The sequence below is a fragment of the Molothrus aeneus genome, chromosome 8 (assembly GCF_037042795.1).
Source record: "Molothrus aeneus isolate 106 chromosome 8, BPBGC_Maene_1.0, whole genome shotgun sequence".
NCBI classification, from domain to species: Eukaryota; Metazoa; Chordata; class Aves; order Passeriformes; family Icteridae; genus Molothrus; species Molothrus aeneus.
The window spans coordinates 15,198,216-15,212,582 of record NC_089653.1 but is presented as its reverse complement, the minus strand read 5'-3'; the positions used below and the strand labels follow the sequence as shown (position 1 = coordinate 15,212,582).

The 14,367-nt window shown below is 40.0% G+C and overlaps 1 protein-coding gene across 1 annotated transcript in view; it reads right to left on the bottom strand.

Moving 5' to 3' along the window:
* Positions 1–5,071: 5,071 nt before the first annotated feature.
* CHAT (choline O-acetyltransferase) overlaps positions 5,072–14,367 on the bottom strand; it is a 38,342-nt gene continuing 29,046 nt past the window's right edge. The window contains exons 13-15 of the mRNA XM_066555047.1: positions 13,941–14,003; positions 10,817–10,954; positions 5,072–9,171 (exon numbers count right to left, since the gene is read on the bottom strand). Of these exons, the coding sequence (XP_066411144.1) occupies positions 8,902–9,171; positions 10,817–10,954; positions 13,941–14,003 (471 nt within the window). The 3' untranslated portion in view covers positions 5,072–8,901. The remainder of the gene's footprint in view (positions 9,172–10,816; positions 10,955–13,940; positions 14,004–14,367) is intronic.

Below are 14,367 nucleotides of genomic sequence, written 5' to 3'. Positions count from 1 at the left end.
TTCCTCAAAGCTTGTTTGTATTTACTCCAGTTAAACATGTTGATTTATTAAGGTCTAATATCTCCCTACAAAACTGCTATTATTCTGACTTGGAGGTATGTCAGAAATGTCCTCAGAGTGATGTTAAAGAGGGCACCAAATACAGCAAAATTAACCCACCCAACAAATGAAATAACAAACCAAAAATCTACCCCAAGACTAGTCACAGTAGTGAGCTCATCTGCTTGCTGTGTTTCCAGTGATGTTCACAGCTTTCCATGCTTAAGAGATCTGGGGAGTTTATTCTGCTATTTTTGGGAGTAAATCCTGCCCAGAAGTAGCATTATTTAAACTATTTTAGTCTAATTAATTTGCATTTATCTAAGAGGCCAAGAAACAATTTACTGCCAGAGCAGAAGCCCATTTGTTGGTGTCCCAGTGATGAATGTGGTAGGTGTGTTTGAGAAAGCCCTGCCTCTGCTGGGAGCTGCACTGGAGCTGCTTTATGGGCAGGACAATCTGCTCAATAGTGGCAGAGGGAGGCTCAGAGTGACAGCAAGGTGTGAACAAACTCCCTCTGTCCAGGGCAGGTGCTGCAAACCCAGTTTGCTGTGTGAATGCTTCCTGCAAAAAGTACCCCTGGCCAGCTGTGCCAAGCTTCATTGTATTGATCTTCTCAATCCAGCTCAGTCTGGATGTTCCCACTTTCTAATCTTGTTCTATCAGAGTGGTAGAAAGCAAAAATGTTTCAGTCTTCTAAAGGAACAATACAATTCCCGCTTTGCTCAGCTTTAACTATGAGTATTGTTTTTCTTATCAAAGAATATTGGTTTAGTGTCTCTGTCACCTGGAGGGAAGGGGACTGAATCTGGACATAGTGATGGTGTTATTTTGACACACTGCAGTGTTGGATCAGTGTCACAGATTTCAGCTGGTAGAAGATACTGAATGACAGGTTTTCTTTGGGTTTTGGTTTTGTGCTGGGCAGCCTGCTTTCCTGCAGTGCTGCTGGAAACTGCAGCTTTGCTGCCTGCTCTTCCTGGGCTCAGCAAATCCTTGTGTTTCTTGGCTCAACCCCCTTTGTTAGGATGCAAAGATTGACCACTTCCTTCTTTCATAACTAATCATGGGCCAAACTGGATATTGCTCAGGGCACCAGCATTCTGGCATATTATTATTTTCACACTGCTGAACTTACCTAAATGTAAATTGTTTTTGAAATAAAATTGTTTGTTGACAAATAAGGAACAAAAGAGAAGCTTCATACTCTAGTTACTTCTGAGGTACATGGAATATCAGCTGTGATAATACCAAGTCAGTTTTAATCCTGTCCTCATGGCTATGCCAACTTCTTTCTCTCTCCTTTTGGGCTCCCAAGTGATGCACAAATGTTCTCTGAGATATTTGTGGCCAAGAGAAGAACTGAACTGTCAACCAGTATAACTGTAAAAAGATGTATTATCAGCTATTAATGACTTTGAAAGTATCTTTGACATAAGAAACTTTATAAAGTTGAAAGAATTAAAGATGTCCAGAGTTTCAGTTTTCTTTTAATTTAAGTCAAATTATTAAAATGCCATACAAATCAGTTCTACCCCAATTTGCAATATTCAGGGTAGTAACATACAGCTGTTTCTGGAAAAGATGTTTTATTCTTATTTGGTTGACATGAGGGTGTAACAAAATTATCCCCTTCATTAAGAGACCTAGCACTATAAAGAACCAATCTTTGTGATGCAAGTAAACTGCCCGATCGAAACCCAAGATTAAAGGGGAAGTGTCCCTGTAAATTGTTAAGCATTTAACACTGCTTTTCTGGCTTCTTCACAAAGTGGATCTAACTTGCCATCACCTCCTAAAGGAGAAAACTACAACTTAAATACATTTACTTGCATATATTTTTTACCTTTTACATTTCTGCTTCTTACCCCAACACATATAGCCCTTCGTGCTCTCCCTCACAGTACTTGGACCCAGTTTGATTCTGCTGTAGTTAATTCAGTAATCTGAGATGGATTTAGCTCAAACAAAAAATAAAAATTCCTATTTTGAAAGCAGAGGGAAGCCCTAATACCTCTGTGGACCAAAACCTAGCAGGTTTTCTTGTGGCTGTTGGCTGGTGCATGTGGGATGGCCCCAGACAGTGCTCTCCCAAGCATGGCCTTAACTCCCAAGCCATTCTCTGTTCCTGACTGTGCCTTTCAAACTGCCTTGAATATAAAGCAGTACAGAGCTTAAAAGTGTAAATGTTGGTAGAACCTGGACTGTTTATGCCTTAGGAAGTGCTCATTTCAAAATGCAGGTGCTTTTCAAAAAACTGCAAATAATAAAATTCAGGTGTTACCAAAACCCAGGTCATAAATGTTGCAATGAAATACAATATCCCTGTCAACCACCAGGTCTACAGCATTCCAGTTTGTTACCACTTCCAGAATAAGGTGACGTCCCTCTGCCTCCAGGCCAGCTGGAAAAAGGCAAAGAAGCAGTGGTCAGTACTGTATTTGCTTGGTTCTCAGTAAATTTTGAGTGTATCTAAGTTCTAGCACTTATGAGGATGAGAAAAACCCAGTGTTAATGTAGTTAAGTGCTGTACAAAACTCCCCACAAAGCCTATCAGCTTTAATCTCCATCTTCACTATTATTACATTAATGGATCTCCTTTGAATGAAGCCTCTAGCCTCTGTCATTTCTAGGTCTAGGGGTAAAAGGCAAGAAATTAATTTTGTACTCGTATTTGCTATTTACTGGCAGAGCAGCTGTAAGAAACAAAATGCATTTATTTGTAAGTACCACAGAATAAGACTAAATTCAAAAGAATTCTTCAGTTAGCATTAAGATGGTGTTATAGAACAGCTGGAACATTAAGTGAACAACCTTGATAACCCAGTTGTTCAGTGACTCATAATTCATCTTTCTTCTACTGAAAGAGTAATCCCTCAGGATATTAAACACTTGAGATTTTTGTGAAGCTGAGAATCAAATCAAAATGGACAAAATAATCTCTTGATCCACATTTTTTTTAGTTGAATTAGGTGCTTTTCAGATTTATTATGGTGCATTGTATAATGTTAAATTAATCAGAACTAGGGAAATAAGAACACAGAAATGCAAGTACTTGCCTGAGCACTCCCCAGATTTGAATTTGTTTTAATTCATCACTTTCTATTGAGTTGTTTTACAAGGCAGAAGCAAATTCCTGCAGAGTCAAACATTCAGGGTCTCACCTTTCCAGGTTTCTATCAGCTGTGTTAAGGCTGTACTGACATCTCAGTTATTCTGGCAGGTGGAGGTATTTTCTCTGTCCTAGCCCACTCTAGCTGTATGACTTGCAAGGGTCAGCATTTCTCAAACATTTAACCTAACTGCATCCACCTGTGAGGGCTGTTTGCAGTATTTAAATTCAGCTTACTGAAAAAGTAGAAGTGGCTGAGGAAAGAGTGCTCATAAAGTAGCATGCTTTCAACTTCTGCTGCTGTTTTGCCATTCTCATCAGACAGCTCTCACTGCTTTCTAGGAAGCTTTGATGGTAAACTCAGACAATTAATTCACACTTATAAATGGGTGAGAGAGATGACATCCCTATTCTGTGGGCTCTAAAAGCCCACCTGATTAGTTTCCCCAGGTTAGGGCCATGACAGGTACATTGCAATGATCTACCAACCCCAGTGAGAAAAAGTTGAATGAGTTGCTAGTATCCCACTTATTGACTAATGCTTTTTGTAAATTTTCAGTGTCAAGCAAATAGGGATTTGTCTGATACTTTTTTGGGGGGGGATGCTTCTATATTATCTAAAGCCTTTAAATTCACAAAACTGGAATTTGGAATACTTAAGATCACATGCATGCAATTTGATTTGTGTTGCAACCTTAGATGAATTTTGCTAGGCAGAAATGGTTATTATTACAGCTGGAGAGCATTGGAGCAGAAGAAAAGTGTTGCTCATTCCCACATAAACAGGAAATAGACTACACCAGTCCTTAATGAGATGAATGAGAAAAAAATAGCTACAATGCTTCTCTGTGGGCTATCCATCGCTGCAACTTTAGGTATGGCTAGTGAAGTTCTGCAGCACCTGCGAACTCTGTAAAGCCCCAGGCACTGCTTTTCTGTCAGAGCTGCCGTGGAGCCGTTCCAAGCCCTGCAGCGGTGCCCCGAGCCTCACAGCTGGCTCGGTCCCTCAGCTGCCCGTGTGGGAGATGGATCGGAGCAGCTCTGCTCCAAACCGTGGCGCCCGAGCCTGGGGGTACCTGCTGCGCCTGCCTTGTGCTGGTTGCTGGAAATAACAGCTGAGCTGTGAGCAGCAAATGTAACTACTCCAAAGTACTTCACTTTACAACTACATTTGGGTTTAAATGTTTCCATCATTGGTTTATGTGCTTCTTTCAGTCTGTGTTTTTAATGAGGTTTGTGTAACTGGAAAATATATGCACGCTGTAATGCAAGCTGATTCTAAGAAACACAAAAGATGGAGGTGTTGGTGCTTTCTGAGGCGTGTTTGAGGAGCAGCCCTTTCCCCTGTCTCGTGTGGCACAGCTGCTGGAGCCCCCTTCCAGCCTGCCAGCTTTGGAACACCGAGAGCCTCCGGTACGGTGCGGCCCCGGGGAATCTGACACAGGGACCCGAGGGAACGGCCTGAAGCTGCCCCGGGGGAGGCCGAGACTCGGTTCAGGAAAAGGTTCTTCACCCAGAGGGTGGATGGGCACTGAACAGTCTCCCCAGAGCAGCGCTCATAGCAGCAGCCTGACAGCTGAAGAAGCGTTTGGACAACGCTCTCGGGCACATGTAATTTGTAAGCTGTTGGGAGGTAATTTGTAAAGTGCTGGGAGGGCTGGGGACGTCCTGTGCAGGGCCAGGAGCCGCTGATCCTTCTGAGTCCCTCCTGACCCGTGATACTGCACGATCGCACGTCAGGAGCCCGCGCCTCCTCCCCGGGCAGGGCAGGCCTGGACCGGGCGGAGTCCCCCGGAGCCTCGCCGGGCGGGACGGGGCACGGGAGCTGCGGGTGTTCAGTCCCGGCTCCCGCTCCCTCCCCGCGGGGCGACCCTGAGGCTTCCAGGGGCCGGGGCTGAGGCACAAAAAGGCAACAAGGTCTTTCCTCTGATAGCTTTTATTTGCGGTGCGGAGCTCCGACCGTGAACGAGCTGAATGCGCGTTAACCAGCGTACACTTCAGGGCGTACATATCGATATAGACAGATAAATGTATTTCAGTAGAGACAAAACATAACAGGAACAACATGTGCTATAAATACACATTTACATTTGTCATAAATATATACTTTTTTATAAAAATAAAAGTATCACTAAAATATTTCTCTGTCTTCTGCAACTCACGCTGTGTTGTCACAGCCATGTCCTGCCAAATTACCCGTGGCACAGGGGCTCTGGCAGCACTCCTGTCAAAGGAGCGAGGTCGGGCTCTTACACCCTTGAAACACCCCTGTTTTGAAATCGAATATCTTTTACTTTTGATCACTGTGAACATGGAATTTCATTAAAAAATTTGCTTTTTAATTTATGCACCCCAGCACTATGTGTACATTGGCGTACACCTATGGGAAGTGCAAAACAATTACTTTCTGAAAGTTCTCTTGCAGGGGGTTGTTTGGCCCGGGTCTCACCAAGAGGCTCATTAAATCATAGCCACTTGTTACATGAATGTAATTACACCTCGTTTGTCAATCAAAATTTTCTCTCTTTTTATACTGAACAACCTATTCCACAGTATTGTGGTTAGAAACATGTTAGAAATATATTTGGTTTCCATAAGTGCATAAAGGTGTGTATTTTTAAACTTCATAAAGGAACTTCATTTGCATAACACAAATACTTTTAAATAAGAATTTAAGAAAACTTATTTCTGAAATCCTTGATAGATACAGCATGGAATCACACCACACAGGTGTAGGAAATTGTGTTAACTGAGAAGCAGTACAGTCCCTTGGAAAACTCCTGCATCAGAGAAGTTTGTAATGCCTGTGAATTTTTATCCATCTGTAATTTAACCAGAAGCCTCCAGTTTAAACAGACCTGAACTGGGCCTGAAGCTTCCTGCCCCAAGTCAGGTACCTTGCAGATAGTGCTTTTAGCACAGGTAGTGGCAAAGGTAGACCATGTACACAAAAGACTTCTCTGCAGGGACTGAGGTCATCAAAGCTGCTCCTTTCAGATATTCAGGCTGAACACTAAAACCAGATCAGTAAGATACAAGTACAGAATGGTTAGCTAAATGAATAGGAAGTATGATCACTGGTCCTCAAGTAAAAATATATTGTCAGTATTTTCCACCACCAGTAGCTTCCAGAGCTGGAGAATGCAAAACACTTGTTACAGCAGCTATAGACAATTAAGGGGCTGTTAATGATAAATTGGTATAAAGTATCAGGTGTGGGTGTAGATGCTTCCTGAGTTCTCAGTGGCTGTGTTAAGCACAGTGTCTAAGCTACTGTTAAGATTCCAGACAAAAAAATAAAATGAGAAACAGGTAATATTTGCAAATAACTATCTGTACTTATCTAGCTAGGATTACAAAATAAAAGCATATATTTAATTAAAAAAAAATTATCAAATAACTATTCACAGTATTTTTAGACACTTAAAATACGACTACAATTTTAAACATATAATTCCACAAAAGATACGTAGTGCTACAGTTATGTTAGAAATGCAGAATGCTTTTGTAGTGAAATGATATAAAGAAAAATTACTGGGAATGTTTTGAAGAAATTTTCGTAATTATAGTATAGGAACAATTTAAAGCTTTATTTTGAATCATGTATTCTTTGAGCAAACTTTTGGTCTTGGCAACAGTTTTCTTGGGTTTTGTTTATGCGTTTTTAGATCTTGCACTTTTAAAGTGTACTTTAGATCTATGTACTTTTAAATTAGATTAGATGTTAGGAAGAAGCTCTTGACTGTGAGAGCAGTGAGGCACTGGAGCAGGTTGCCCAGAGAAGTTGTGGATGCCCCATCCCTGGAAGTTTTCAAGGCCAGGTTGGATGGGGCTTGGAGCAACCTGGTCTTGTGGAAGGTGTCCCTGCCCATGGCAGGGAAGTGAGAACAAGATGATCTTCCAACCTAAACCATTCTATGATAACTTTGGGGCAGCTTTTATGCTACAATATTATTTATCTAAATTATTAATCTAAAACCAGATTTCATCTTTGATTTGAACTACAGCTCACAGAGTAATAAAACATACATATATTTCAGTGAAATAAAATAACTTAAAAAAAATTAGCTGAGCTCTTAATGTCTGCAAATCATCACAGTTGATTTACTTCAACATAGCTACTTCTAATTGATTATCAGGCTTTCACCTATGGGGTTGGGGATATCCTTTATCCAGCAGACTGCTTAAGTGCATGTATGCACCTCCAAAGAGGCAGTAAAATAATAATGGACATATAGAATCTCCTGAATTTGTATCTAGAGTTCTTAAACAGAAACATATCTGCATCTCTAGGTTATTGTGATAAATCCATTCTGCTTTTAGGCTTCAGAGTGCTTAAACATGTGATTGTTTGGTCTACAGAGGAAGAGAGAACATCACTCTCCACAGGCAAGGAAGCAACCCCTGGCCAGGCCTCAGAGTGTGTTCCAGCTTGTGCAGCATGGGAGTTCGGAACTGTCTTCAGTGAGTGAGTAAGTTGTGTTCTAACAATGATACTGAACACCTCAAAGTAAGGCAGCATATTTGACCTCACAAGAAAGTAACTGGAAATATCAGTCCCTGGAAGGTTTTATAGGGAATGAAAAAGATAATTAGAAAAACTCAGGATAACACTGACATAAAATGGGAATTACCAGACACTATATATTGCCACTTTCCTGGTTGAATTTACTGTATATTGCAGAATATGATACCCTTCATCTGCTATTTAAAAATATAAAATATAAATCCCTCCAAGTGGGATGATGCAAAGCTGATATGAGTACCAGTACTGGTATTTATAGCTCTAAGCTGAAGACTTCCTTATATTGCAAATTTACCTGTTCATTCTAATTATTGCTCTTTGATTTTGTGTGGTTGCATTCACTCTCCTGCCAGTCACAGTGACTAAATTAATTCCGATGCAAACAGAAAAGGTCTTAAGTAGGATTGAATAGTACTTATGGTTTGTGCTTTGCCACTCTGTCAGGCTGGATTTTACTCACTGATAGAAAGAAATAATTAAGTCTATTCATTAGGGACAAAATTATCCCAGTTCTCTGTGATGGATCATGTCTCCTTATATGCTGCTTTCAGAACAGGACTGTGCTTGAGACCAGTGCAAACCAGAATAAAAGCTAAATTATTTCTGCAGCATTTTTGAATTGGGGTAAACATGCAAACACATGTGTTATGTTCCTAAACTCTGTGGAAATGCACAGGGGCCACTCTTTAAAAAATAATCAGTTTTTCTTATATAGTAAATAGACTGGTGGTATTAAATACTCTTCATGCAAAAGTTCAGGATATAATGGCATCAGCCTATTATTTACAGTTTTACTCTCAAAATTCCCAATAGGGGAAATTTCTTTTTTTCTTTACATGCAAATCTTGTAGTAGTAGATGTGAATATTTTAGAACTACTTGCAGGGGATATTAATTAATTGTTGTTCCTTAGTATTTAATTTATGTCATATGCATATAGCTGACTCAATTTCTTAGGTGATAAAATAGCACAAGTTAATTACGGTTAGTACAACACATACTTTTATGACTTCCTCCTTCATTTCAGTCAGTGAGACCAAATCTTTTTTACTGACTCATAAGCAAGAAATGGTAATTTAGTACACAGAGTTGTAAATGTTGGCAACAATGAGAAACAAATGACACTTTGGTTCTACACTATTATATTACTAGTATTATCTTGCCTTTGAGCAGCTATGTGGTGTTTCTTCCTAGAGTGGATTCAGGAGAATAATTCCCACAGCCTCTTAGCGCCGGTGGTCACTCTGCAGCTGGGTGGCTGCATCTTGTTTAGCAGGTGGCTTTGCTGTAGTAGAACTGCATTTGTTGCACAGATCTCTCATTGCTAGAAGACTTTCTTCCACAGCTTTTGCAAACATGCCTGAGGAGGTTTCCTTACATTCCTTAAAGCTTGAGATGCAGAATAATAAATGCTCTGGCTGAGGGTTATAACATGCCCCATATCCATTGGGCACCACAGGCCCATAGCAGCAGAACATTTCCATAGTAGTAGGAACCTGGTTACAGGGAGAAGGAAGGAGTGACTTCTCATTAATCAGGGCATCTAAAACCAGCTGCTTAGGAATTAGGAAAAAGAGAAAAAAATGCTACAAATGCTGGTAATGTGGTGAATCCAGCCTTGTGGAGTATCCCTGTCTCCAGAAATCCAGACCTGGAGATGATTTACCTTGGAAGGCAAAAGCTGATCTCTGTATAGAATCTCATTGCTCTGTTTGTTTGCTATGGTTTAAAAACTGCTGGAATTTGAGGTGGCAATAATGTGTTTCTTTGCTGAATTTATATAGATATTTGAAAGCTAGAAGATTTTTTATTGATAGGAATTTTATGTAAACCTTGTACATAAAATGGATACATAAAACTTCTTTAAGGTTTTTAATTTCTTAAGGTTATGTTAAATTTGTAATGTGAAGACTGCATTAAATTAGAGAAATTAACATTGTCCATTTCTAATAATAGTTTATAATTTTGATGCTGTATAAAAATACTTTAATGCAACTAGATTACACCCTAATTCTATTACACCCCAGTTTAATCATGGCATAATGTGGCAGTGAAACACTTTGTTCTGCAGAAAATGAAAGGTGTTAGAAATCTATATGTTTCAGACTTTGTGTTCATGGGCCTTCTCAAACAACATTTGCCTTTTTAATGGTGTAGAACAGGCCATTAGTCCTGCTAATAGAGCCATAGAATTGTCAGATGAATTTGCTGTGCAACAGCCGAAGGCCATAAAGCTATTCAGAAGCACTCTTTGCTCATGGATAGTTTCTTGGAGAATTTATGTAGTAGCACGTTGGTTACGTTCACTCATGTCTGAAAGCCTACAAACATTAGGACATGATCAAATTACTTATTGAGGTTCTATGCTGTAGCATGATATTGAAAGTCTCTTTTGTTGCATAGTCTCAATCTGTTGCAGTTGGGTTAATGTTTCAGTTAATGAATTCCTACATAGATTTCTTTTTTCATTAGGACTGCTACTACATGCAATGAAACATTTAATTTTTAGGCTATATGACGTAAAGTTGCTTCCTTATTCAGAACATTAAGTGTAGGAAGTATTGACTCTTAGAGTACCTTTGTACGTGCAAATAACTGTAAATCTGTAAATGTCTGTAAGTCTTAAGTTGCATGTCTGCATGGGTTGCTGTCCTACAGCAAACAACAGAAGGCTCTCAAAGATCTTAAATGTAGCAACTTTTAAGAGTAGAATTTCCTCATGGCTCTTGGCTCTCTGTTTCTCAGAGTGGCAGCCGTTCTGGCTTGTGGCTATACTGTCACTGGAGTAAGGACTGCTCACTGGAGCTGTTATCTTAGGGCAAGGCAGAAAAGAAGGGGAATGGGAGTATGTGTAGTTTGGAAATTGAGCCTTCGTGTGAATTTTACTAGTTTGTGTGCATTTCCAGAATCCCTGCTAAGGACTTTGGAATGTTGCCTTTGAAGTCATAACTGCAGTCAGTATTTACTGTGCTGATGAACCAAAACAGGATTGAAAATGTGGAGCAATTTGCAGACTTCTTGATGATACTGCTTTTGTTTGCTTGCCTTTTTTACATTATTTTCATTGGGAGCAACAAGGTCTGGCAGAATACAAATGAATTATGCTTTGCTTGGCAAGACCAGTGAACAGGAGGCACTCACCTGGCTGGTTGAGAGGATGAACCGATTGCTTGTCAGATAAGTCTCATCTGTGAATATCTCTGGCAGATCCTTGAAGTGTTCCCGTGCCACCTCTCTGAGCCCTAGCAGGTGATTGTCTATTGCCATTCCAGTGACAGCCTGTGATAAGATAACAGCATTTAACTGAGTTTGGAGGCATTTGGACTATTGCTGCCTAGTGCTCTGGTCAGAGATGATGAACTTGCTTTGAGGGATGTAAAGCCTGTAATGTTCAGATATCACTCTAAGTATGTACTCTGCTGAGGATCAGTAACTAGAAATTCATATGGTGCTCTGAAGATTTACAAATTAGGAAGGAGACAGTCTTGATGTGTATTATGTGTTGATGTTATCTGTGTGCTCGTTGTCTCTCAGAGCTGAATATCATGGGCTGGGCTTCTAAAGGTGCTGAGGGGAGCATATGGGACAGCAGAAATTTCTAAGCATGCTTTGGAATTTTCTGTGCATCATTTGGATTATGTTTCAAGGTGGAGGGCTCCAAACCCCCTCCAAATTGGAACAAGTCTTCCATCACCTTGCTGCCTGCATCTCCCTCTGGCAGTTAAAGCATATATCATTCCTTGGAATGTAGATCCAAGGATCTGATAGGTGTCTGCAACAGGCTGAACAGAATAACAGATAGATTTGCCAGTGACCTATCACAATCTATGAGCAAACCCCACTGCTTGAGAAAACTGGAGTAAGGGACTGTTAGAAGCAGTGGTGGCAGCTCACAGGAGCTGCTGCTGAGCCTGCAGTGAGTCCCTGCCATCAGCTGCCTATGCAGGTCTCTGCTCTGTACAGCTACCAAATGCTCTAGACTTAAGGCATTTATTAGCTTTAAGAGCTTTGCCCTACAGTAAATGTGATTGAGGATGGCTAATGGCATAAAAATTCAGCACTGGGGGCTTGGCAGACAGGATAGTTACAGAGCTTTGTTTCTTTAGGAAACCAAACCAAAGTTTGGTCCAACCAGGCAGGAATTGCCTCAGATAAATAAGTGTGTTCAAAATCCTTCAGTCCAGGTTTGTTCTTGCTGGTGAAAGCACTGATTTTGTGGACCAAGCTGTAGCTCTTCTGAGGCCCAGGCTGAAGTCATGTAGGAAGGGAATGCTGAACTAGGGACATTGTACTGCCCTGAGGGCAGAGCTGACACCCCTGTGGCAGAGGATGCTTGTAACAAGGGGAACAAACAGCCCGAGAGAAAGCAGGATTTAAAAAGGGCATGAGCTTGGTTTTCCTCTTAAGGATTAAAAAAAAAAATAAAAAAAGAGAGCAAGTTTATTCTTCTCTTATGAGAAGAATAATTTTAACCACTGCTAAGTGCCTGAAACAGGGGGTTGGGGGTGCATAGCCTGGTTTAGCTTATTAACGTCAAAGCACCCATTGGTAAAGGAGCTATTTGTTCATCAGCCCAGACAGAGGAAGGATGCTTGCAAAAAGCTAGCATACATCAGTGCTATGCTTATGGTTTTTTTCCCATACAGGGAAACTGACTTGATAATCAAAGGAAATATTTTGCTATCACACAAGATTTATAAGGCTGTTAGCAATGACATTTTTGCAACATAGATCAATGTCATGTCTGAAGAGAGGCTGAGACAGGCTAACAAAATAAAATGTGAGTCAACGCATAGGAAAAAACTGGGCTAAATTGAATTTTAGAGCTCCACTTTTAAGATAGCACTGCTACTAGTAAGCCTTAACAAGGGAAATAAAATCATTAAATTGCTTTTTGTTTTATGAAGTAGATTTTTTTTGTTGTTTTCTTAGGAGCTATTACATTTCAGTCTGTTATGCACAATTTAGTCAGACCATCTAAGTCTTACTCAGAGTTTAAAGCCCCAAAGATTACATTCTGCTATTCTGAGAAAGGAGGGGGAGCTTAGTAAGTAGAAATACCTAGAGAGCTTTTAAAATTTAAAGATAAATTATTTTTCCAATGGAAGTTTTAATATTTCCCATGAGCTACACTGGAAGCTGAATTCTTTAACAGTTGCTGGATTTGAAATAACTTGGAGGGGAGAATTAATGCATGTTTTTCTTTTTTTCTCTTCTTTTCTCTTTTTCTCTTCTTTTCTCTTTTTTGTTTGGGTTTGGTTTTTTGGGTTTTTTTGAGAGCTGTTGCACAGAAATTCCATTGATTGTGACCCAGTAGACCTTCAGTGTGTTGTGCTCATTATGAGGTTACCCTAAGATGGTTCAGGGGAGGCAGTTGCCCTGAACTAAGACTTGACTTCACTTTACAGAACATGTGAAGTCTCAGCTTCTAAGATGTGGGTTCTCAGCACAAGGCTTGAAACACAGAACGGTTTTTCTTCCGTGCTTCTTTTGTTTCACAGTCCTGCCTGAAAACAACACTTTCCCTCTTCGGTGCTCAGAATATACCTTTAAAACCACCTCTGAAGGTGAATGATTTCTTGAATATTATGACCATTCAAAGAGTCATCAAAAATATGGGTTTATAGGCAATGGTCTGAGTCAAAATCATGGGCAGCAAATTCACTTATCATAGCTGGTTATTAATATTTATTAATTTCATTAGTGGTATGACTAAGTTGTTTATAGAACAAGCCTGTGCTTTGTCTTGGCACAATGGGACGTAGAGCATTACCCAGATTGAATTGTCTCATTTTTAATCAACAGAAAATGAGTTGTATTTAATATTAAACTGATTTCTTCACTCAAGGGCATCTCTCCCTTTTATTAGACACTGCATTCAGGTCTTTAAAAGAAAACTTAATATAATCACTCCCTCATTGTTAATGACCTTTATTAGAAATGGCAGTTTGGAATACCAGAATACATGTTCCAGAATACCAGTCCGTCTGAGGATCAGGTTCCAGATAGGGACCTCTATCATCTAGTGAAGAGAAATGTAAGAAAATGCATAGATTGTTAGCATTAGGCTTAGATTTTTTTAAGTTGAGGTTAGTTGAATATGGCTGTTTGGGGCATTAGAAATGTTCCTATATGTGACAGAGCAGATACTTTTCTATTTGGAGATGCCTAAATTTTTCTAGTGTTTAAATAGCTAACGCCTGTCTTGATACTTTTCTTGAAAAAGCTGAGTAGTTCTTATTCAGACAGGCAGTGTTTTACTCACCAGAACAGAGTAATTAGTCTGAGCTGCAATTGCATCCTTAAATTTCTGCATCTTCTCAGAATCCTGTTGGGGTAATCAGGATACGTGTATTATTGAATCAACTCTAAAAGAAATAGCATCTTCCATCAACTAACCAAGAGCCAAATAGCAAGCACCCCAGATGTCCTTTGCTCTTGGCTCAGCTGTAGGTACTTTGATAAATGAAAAGCCACAGAAATCAATGTCCTGATCAGCACCAGCACCTGATTGTGCAAGGGGAGAACAGGTTTCATTGGTGGTGCATTGTTTGAAGTCTAGAAAAGGTTTGCAGTTCCTTTTGTGTATTCCTTCCATGGATTTTGGGGATGTAGGTTATTACCAATAGAATCACTGTGTTCGAAGTAGGGAAAATAATTGCCTAGTGTAATTCAGTATTTTCAAAACACAC